Below are 9,123 nucleotides of genomic sequence, written 5' to 3'. Positions count from 1 at the left end.
GATGAATGTTAATCGGCTGACTGACATATTAGCTCCATATGCTCTGTGTGCTAGAAAAAAAAGCCTAATTGCTCATTGGAACTTGCAAAGCACGAACATATCACCATTCCTTTTTCACAGCCATATTCTAGTTGGCAATGTCAGACATGGTTAAGCTAATTATAAGAAAGAGCATAAAAAGGAGAGAGCGGGCACTGCAAATGCCAAATAGTCTGGAGATAATAAAGCAGCAGAACGCAACGGACCAGGTGAAGCATCCGGCAAGTGATGAGGATGAACACCCAGTACTGGCTGGCAGTGGAGAGGTGAGCAATTTAGCCTGCAAGCGTCCCTTCACTGGGAAACCTAATCGCTCCTCCGTCCTTGAAGGTAAAGCCACAAAACAGCTGTGACGGTGGCCTGGGAGAGGTTGCCTCTGGATGTGCTTTTTAAAAGCATCATAGCTTTCCTCGCCCTGTAGCTGCTGGAATGTCAGCCTGGGAAATGCCCTGAAGAAGCTTTCTCCGTAAGTGCCTGGAAGTTGCACTTAAGAGTTCAGTTCGGCCCTTGAAGGATCCTACCACGTGGTGGAGACTGAACAACTTTGCTGCCAGCCAAGAGTAAGCTTTTTCACCATGAAATGTATCAGTTGCTGACCTGTTAAACCACGTGGTGTGCAGTTCTCAGCACATGGGGCCAAGAGAAATGAGGGATTGTTAGAATGTGAAATAGTAAGAATCAGGGGTGAGCAGGATGAGTTGGTCCGAAAGCCAGACTGCTCTAATATCCCAGTGTAAATAAAATATCAGGACCTCAAAGGAAGCCCAGCTTCAAGGCCAGGATGAGGGTGGACAGAAGAGGCATCTAGGGTGCAAATTTAACGGGGCACACAAACTCAGGGTCATGAGTGACCCTAGTCCCAGCCCTGCCCATCTGGAAAGTCACTGACTCTCAGAAGCCTTTGTCCTTTCTCCACCTTCCTCAGCTCATCATCTACTCTTCTATTATATCTCATATTCAGGACAGTGCTTAGGGATCAGTCTTGGTGTATTAGTCCATTTATGTTGCTTATAACAAAATACCTGAAACTGGGTGATTTATAAAGAAAAACGACATTTATTGCTTACAGTTTCAGAGACTGGGAAGTCCGAAGTCTATCTGGTGGTGGTGACAGTGACCCAGGGTCTTACATTACAAGATGGTGGAAGCAGAGAGAGAAAGACAGACTCTCCTTCTTTTAAAGCCCTCAGAACCACACCCCTGACCACCATTTTTAATCCACTCACTACTGCATGGTCCTACAATCCGATCACCTCTTCAAGGCTCCGCCTTTCAATTACCATAATAGGATCTCCCGCCCTCTTAAAATTCACAGAGGGGGCTATATTTCTAATACATAAAACTTGGGGGACACAATTTAAGCTACAGTGAATTTGGGGGGACATAGTTTAATCCACTACACTTGGGCTCCATCACTTACTAGCTGTGTGAACTTGGAAAAGTTACATAGTGTCTCCAAGTCTCAGTTCTGTCATTTGTAAAACGTAGATAATGATATCTAATTTATAGAGTTGTTCTGAATAATTGCTGAGACAGCATGTAAAGCACTTGGCACACTTTCTGGCAGACAGGAAGTTCCCTAGGACTAAGGGTAAACTGAAAATTTACTGACCCTTGCAAAGATTAAAGCTCAACTTCAAATCATCTGAATCTTCAATTGAACTCTGATAACCTAGGATTGCTAGTGGCCCCAAACTACCTCAGAAGTAAATCTAAATACTCCAGAGAAAAATAACATCAGCCTAGGCTCAAATATTCTCTACATATTTGTATATACAAAGCCTAGTATACAATAAAATATAACCAGGCATGCAAGGAGATGAGACAATGTGATTAAAAAACAAGAGAAACAACAACCAAAGAAATAGACCCATAGAGGACTCAGATAATTTACTAATGAGACATGAATTTTAAAATAATAATGCTTAATCTGTTCAATAAGAAACAAGATGAAGAATTTTAATAGAAAACTAAACCTCTAATCAAAAAAGAGAAAATCATATAACTGAAAATATAGTCACTGGAAAGAGAAACTTAGTGAATAGGTTTAAAAAAAAAAGATCAGTTGCAGTAAAGACAGAGGAAATGAACTATAAGATAGGCCACTATAATGGATAGAATAAAGCTCAGAGAGACAAAAGGATAGAAAATACCTAAAAGGACACAAGAGGCATTGAGTACATAACTAAAAGGTCTAACACACATGTTACTGGAGTCACAGAGGAAAGGAGAAAAGAGGAGAGGCATGGAGAGGAGGGCTAGAATGGGACAGAAACAATATTTGAATAGATAATAGCTGATAATTTTCCAAAATTAATTAAAAGCATCAAGCCACAGTTTCAAAAGTTGGGCAAAACCCAACAGAATAAAGACAAAGAAATTTTCACTTTAAGACAACATAGTAATAACTGCTAAAAACCAAAGATTACCAAAAAAAAAAGAAAGAAAGAAAAGAAAAAAAAGAAAAAATCTGTAGAACTATTAGAGTAGAGGATGAAAAAAAAAAAAAACCCTAAAGATCACTTTTCAAGGAGCAGCAGTAAGAATGAAAACTAACCTCTCAACAGAGAAAGGGCAGCTCAAACAATGAAATAGCTTTAGAATTCTAAAAGAAAATTGTCTACTCAGGCAAGCAAAATGATCCAGGAGGAAATTTAATGGGCCCAAAGTCAGTGAGATTGTGGCAAAGCCAGAAACAGACCTGAATATCTGTCAATGTTTGTTAATTGAATGAGTGAATAAATGCATTTGAAAATATTTTATTGAGAGTCTACTATGTGCAAAATACCATCATGTGCAAAATACCGTCATAGACATGGAGATGAATCTCACATCCCACTTTCAATCCATCAGACAATTATATGAACTCTGCCTTTAAGGTATATCCAGAACCCACTACTCCTCCTTTCCATGACTACAGTCGTGGTGCAAGCCACCTTTATCTCCAAACTGGATTATTTCAAGAGTCTCCCACATGGCCTTTCTGCTTCTCTACTTTCTCCTTCAGAACATACTCGACCCAGCATCCATCGTATTTCAACATGTCAGACATTATGCTGAAGATCCTCTTGGCTTTCCGTCTCTCCCAGAGTAACAGCCAAAGTCTTTACAAGGCTCTGTGTGATGTTTTACCTGCGACCTCATCTCCTACCCTCTCCCCATCATTCACTCTGCTCCAGCCTCCCTGGCCTCCCTGCTGGTCCTCACACATGCAAGGTATACTTAGGCTTCAGGGTCTGGTACTTGCTGGTCCCTGTGCATAGAAGACTCTCTGCCCAGTTACTTGCATCGCCCAGCCCTTTCCCCTTCAGGTCTTGGCTTAAGTATTAGTTTTTCAGGTTTCCCTGGATGTCTAGAATGTCAGCCCTGCCCCTGCTCCCAACACACATGTTTATTCATAGCTCCCATTGCTTTACCTTTTCTCCTCAGGACTTGCCACATGTAACATGCTATAAAATTTGCATATTGTCATTATGTTATAATTTATGTAATGTTGTCTATTGACTCTTCCTCACTAGAGTCTCAGTCTCATGAAAGCAGGAGGTTCTGTTTGTTTTGTTCACTTAGGAGGATTCCTTAGGAACCTACCTGGCACATAGTAGACACTCAATAAATATGTGTTTGAATGTATGAATAAACAAGTGAAGTAGTCCTTGCCTTCCAGAAACTTACAAACTGGTAGAGGAGACAGGATTGTTTACAACTGCCTGTAAACAATTGACCTGAATTAATAGAATAAGAGGCAAAGTGTACAACGGAAGTGAAGAGAACATTTAATGATCAAGGTGGGGAGGGAAAAGCTTCCTAGAAAAGACATTTCTTACTCTGAACTTTGGTGATGACCATTTTCATAGATGGGTAAATGGGGGGGCAGGGGTTGAGGTGGGCAGAGCGGGGAGACATTTCAGAATAGGTTAACATCATGACTGAAAGCAGAACAAATTTGTGTTGTGAGATCAGGAAACTCAGAGTAGTCTGGCATAAAGAGACTGTACTGTGTATAGAGTAAGTGGTACGCTGTCACCTCTCCCCAGGGTGGCGGAGATGCAAAGGATTACTCAAAACCCATTTCTTCTGAGCACTGAGAGGTCCAAAAGGGTTAATTCCAGTCAAACCCTTCAAGAGAGAAGAAGTCTTGGAGACTAACCCCGAGTCCAGTCTTCTCTCAGTATTTATTGTCCAGGCAAGAAAGTTACAGAAAAAGAACATAGGTGGTTACAAAAAGAACAGTAAGATATTTGTCATGGCAACAATCATTAGGTGTAGCTGCACCAAGGACATTCGCCCTTAGAGCCAGCATTTTTGCTGTGTTACAATTCTTTATCTACAACAGAGACTTTAGCCTGGGAAAAGTTTTCTGTTTTTCCCAAGCTTAATATTTCTGTGTTAGGCCCTGTGAAATACATCTGCTTTATTAATGTTAGTACACTCCACATTTCCCCCCTTTTATTTATTTAATTAAAAGGAAGAGCAAAAGCTATAGATCAAAGCTTCACAGTTAAAACAAACACATCTTGTTAAAGCGAGGCTAGTATCATTTTAGCATGGCAAGTCTTTTAACTTATCCCAGCTGGGGACTGATGATGTCATCGTCTCCCTGGGCTGTTGCATCGGTACCATCCCTCCACAGTACACTAAAACGTGAGGCTGAGGGAGCAGTTTGAAGACAAACTTTGGGAGAGCTTAAAAGCCAGGCTGTGAAAACTTGACAGTTTCCTCTTCATGTGATATTAACAGCTATCATAAAAAAATCAAAATAGGGGCCGGCCCGTGGCTCACTTGGGAGAGTGTGGTGCTGATAACACCAAGGCCACGGGTTCGGATCCTATATGGGGATGGCCGGTTGGCTCACTGGCTGAGCGTGGTGCTGACAACACCAAGTCAAGGGTTAAGATCCCCTTACTGGTCATCTTTTAAAAAAATAAAAAATAAAAATAAATAAATAAATAAATAATGTTTCATGGTCAAACACATTTGGGAAATAATTCAATTTTGAAAAAAAAGTTTAAACATGTTTTTAATTGCAGGACTTCTCAGAGCCTTTACCATGATAATGGGTGTTTAAAGTCCCTAGGACAGATGTAATATGAAGCATTTCTCAAACTTTCTTTTCACTATATTTTGAGGAATTGGTGTTCCAAAAAAAAAAATCAGACTTTGGGAGGTAAAGAAGAAGGGAGCCACTGAGGATTTCTAAAGAGGAGAGTGCAGTGACCAACCTGTGTTCTGGAAGGACTGTGGGGGACAGAGTGAACAGAAGAAGGAACAGAGGCTGGCAGAGCAGCAAAGAGGCCAATGGAGTCTCCAGGCGAGAACTAAAGAGCACACGGGAACAGAGCAAATGGGAACCGTTCAAGGGAGGTCCACGGGGCTGGCCTGGCTATGGTATAGATGCTGAATTTTCAAGCCAGAGTGTCTGGGCGCATAGCGGGGCAATGACTAGGGTTGGAAGGACAGGAGGGCCGCTAGCTTGGGTAGGGGAGGGAAATGGAAATAATGGATTTGGTCTGGTGCATAGAAAAACTAAGATACTGAATCCATGAGAGACAGGGAAATGTTTCAGTAACGAAGAGAGAGACGTGAAGCAAGCCAGCCACAGACGAAAACTGAGAGCAGCTGGTGACAAAGGAAGGCATTTTCCAGCCCCTGTCTTCTCAGCATGTGCGAGATCTCACGAGGACAGTCATGCTGATAATCAAATTGCTTTTTGAAGAAGAGATCAACGAGAAGTCCTACTGAAACCCTAATGGAATTGTATCTCTGAGGCTACTTACCTCTGGCAACGCTGCCCCTATCAGGTCAGCTGTCAGGAAGCAGCAGGATCTCTCACCAGTGTGCCCGGCTCAGCACTGAGGGGTGGAGGAAAGAGCTGAGGCCATGGGACCCAGACGGCTGAGCCCTCACAGGGCCTTTAGGGATCAGCCAGGTCAGCCTCTCATTGACAGATGAGGTACTCAGGGCCAGAGCACTTATTAAGGCAGCTTCATGTAGTAAATTGACTGAGTCCAATTCAGTTAACCCTGAGCTTCAGGTTCCTCACCTGCAACCTGAGAATGTTGAGCTAGATCTAGTTTTCCCAAGTCTACCACTTTTACCACCTTTACTATTATCCAGTAAACATTTTTATTAGACACAGTTTTTTCTTTCTTTTTTAAAAAAGGAAACCTCATGTTGCTAAGTAAAAGTACCACTTGCCAAAAACAGAAAGGAACATTAAAAATAAAAACAATGAAATAAAACAATGTTATTGGTATATGTAATGTGAAGTATTTCTTAAGCTTTCTTTTTACTATATTCAGAGGGACTGGTGTTCCAAGAAGCAGATTTCAGGAAATGTTTCTGTAGGTATTATTGATCTTTTTCTGGAGACACTGAGCCTGAAGCCTGTGTTGTCTCTTTAAAAAGAAGATTGAAAATTGAGAGAGGTGGTCTAGACAGATGAGCATTAAACTAGACTTTCTTCTAGAAGTAGTTAGAAGGATCAAAAAAGGCAAAACTCTCTTCATATGTATTAGACATTATTTAACACTGGTTACAACCTAAAATCACTCCCTGAAAGCATAAAATCACCTGGACTCTCACTTGAGGAAAGACTGGATCAGCTGGTTTTAAAGGTTACATAGAGTTCTGACAGTCCATATTTCTGTGCAACATACCACATGTATTTGGCTAAGCTGGCTTTATTAGAATCTCACTTGGTTTCAAGATTTATAAGACAAATATTTTTCTAGTCCTACTCTCCTAGGCTGCAACCGTTATGGAACTGGAGCCAACACCTAAATTCCTACTACTCCAGTCCTCCGAGAGCTCATCCAGCCTCAGATCCCCTGACAGAGAGCTTGCTCTTTCTCCAAGGTAGCCATTCCATCTTTAAAGCATTCTTCCTGACGTGGTGCAAAAATCAGACCACAATCAGTCTTTGATAAGTTGGGTGTCAGAACTCATCACTGCAGCAGTGTGCGACTCCCAGGCTGTAGATCTGAGCAGAGTTTGGATTGCAATACAAGCTTATCTAACCACAAAGCTACTCCCTTCCTCATTATACCCCCCAGCGTCCCCAGCTCTGATGGGAATCTGGAATGTATTTGGATTCTAGGCTCTGACCTGCCATATGGACAAGTCATTACCTTTCTATCCAGCTCAATTTCTTCATCTAATATAAATAGTGGGATTAGACATCTTTCTTTAATATCCTATGGCATGATAATATTAATAATAATAAATAGCTAGTATTTGTTGAGTGTTTATTGCATGCCAGGCACTTTAGGTACATGGATTATCATCCTCCTTTTGCAGATGAAACATAAAGAGACTAAGTAGCTTGCCCAAGGTCACACACTTAGTGGTGAAACTGATATCCCTACCACGGGAATCTAGCTCTAGCACCTTCATTCTTATTCACTCTGTATGTGTTAGGAATGCTCGCCTTCTTATTTCTATACCAAGTGAGTTTTGGTTTTATTTGTTGTTTTTTGTTTTGTTTTAATTGGAATTTACAAAAACTAGACTTCCTATAGAGGATATTATGGCCTAAATGTTTATTTCCCCCCAAAATCCATATGTTGAGATCCTACCCCCCAACGTGATGGTCTTTGAAGGTGGGGCCTTTGGGAGGTGATTAGGTAATGAGGGCAGAATCCTCATAAATAGGATTAGTGCCCTTATAACAAGAGAAACAAGAGAGATCATTTCTGTCTCAGTCACATGAAGATATCAGACATGCCAGATTGGTTGGTGCCTTGATCTTGGACTTCCCAGCCTCCAGAACTGTGAGAGACAAAAATTTGTGATTTAAGTCACCCAGGCTATGGGATTCTAGTATACTAGCCAGAACGGATCAGGACAGAGGGAATGGTCTGACCCGAGGGTGGAGCGCCACGTGCCCTCCTGACACCTCAGTGAGTGGAAGGTCAGGGAGAGGGATCTCTCTGACACCTGTGCATTTGCTCACTTCTTTTCCAGGTCCTCTGCTGGTCTGGTTTGGTTCTCTTCAGAGTCTCAGCTTCCCTTCTCAATATCCTGCCTCTGCTTTCTGAAAGTTTTCCCAGACCACCTGTGCATTTGCTCACTTCTTTTCCAGGTCCTCTGCTGGTCTGGTTTGGTTCTCTACTGGACAGCCAGGCTTCAGAGTCTCAGCTTCCCTTCTCAATATCCTGCCTCTGCTTTCTGAAAGTTTTCCCAGACATGTGTTCATAAATTCCCCTAGATATCAGTGGGAAGACTAAGAGCTCTTTGTCGTTGAGAAACTGTGATAGATACAGTGTAAGGAGCAAAAGGCTTTAAAGGTCTAAGTTCAACTCTCAACTCACGATGAGGTAAGTCAGTCAATTGCATTCATCCTCAGTTTACTATCCATAAAATAGGAATCATAATAGCTATCTCAGCAGGATTGAGGGAGGCCTCGTTTGACAAAAGGTATGTGAGGCAGAAACACAACCTGGGCACATGGTAAATACCCCCCAAACATGTGATCCTTTCTTTTGCATCTTTTCATAGTCTGTGTGGGGCTCAGGGACTCACACACAGGGCTTCTCAAGTACTGTTGGCCAAACCCACATGAATCTTTGATCCTGTGATTCCAACTTACAAACTCAAGGGATCTGGGAATAGCCTGAGTCACCAGAGTCCTTATCTGACACCTCCCAGACCCCAGAAGAAGACACCTCTGGAAACGAGATAGCAAGGAGGGGCCAGACATAGCTTCACTGAAGTGGCACTTCTAGTGTGGCCACTCCTCTGGCCAGGTAGACCAGATCGACATTTAGAGCAGACGCCACTGCTGGCTCACATACCTGCAGCAGTTCAAATACAGCCAGCAAGTCCCCTCCAGAGAGGTTCCCACAAAAGATGGGGTGATAGCACAGCCTGGGTGGTTCGTAGTCCTGGTCAGCTAGTTTCACAACAGGAGCAGCCACCGTGGCACCCAAATATTCTGGCTTCCCCTATGGCAGAAAAGGAGTATGGTTTTGTCCCATGATTGTTACCCACCTGGTTCTGACACATCAGTGCCATGTTGCAAATAATCTTCACAAAACTGTCAGCATCAATGTCTCCCTCTTGCCTACTTTCTCAGTGTCTTCCTCT

The 9,123-nt window shown here is 42.3% G+C and overlaps 1 protein-coding gene across 1 annotated transcript in view; it reads right to left on the bottom strand.

The window, feature by feature from the left end:
- FER1L6 (fer-1-like family member 6) overlaps nucleotides 1-9,123 on the bottom strand; it is a gene marked incomplete at its 5' end in the record, with an annotated part of 120,763 nt that overhangs the window by 52,148 nt on the left and 59,492 nt on the right. Inside the window, one exon of the mRNA XM_008564614.1 lies at nucleotides 8,832-8,981. Within this exon, the coding sequence (XP_008562836.1) occupies nucleotides 8,832-8,981 (150 nt within the window). The remainder of the gene's footprint in view (nucleotides 1-8,831; nucleotides 8,982-9,123) is intronic.

The sequence above is a fragment of the Galeopterus variegatus genome, unplaced genomic scaffold (assembly GCF_000696425.1).
Source record: "Galeopterus variegatus unplaced genomic scaffold, G_variegatus-3.0.2 Scaffold188, whole genome shotgun sequence".
NCBI classification, from domain to species: domain Eukaryota; kingdom Metazoa; phylum Chordata; class Mammalia; order Dermoptera; family Cynocephalidae; genus Galeopterus; species Galeopterus variegatus.
This window is presented reverse-complemented; position numbering and strand designations above follow the sequence as displayed.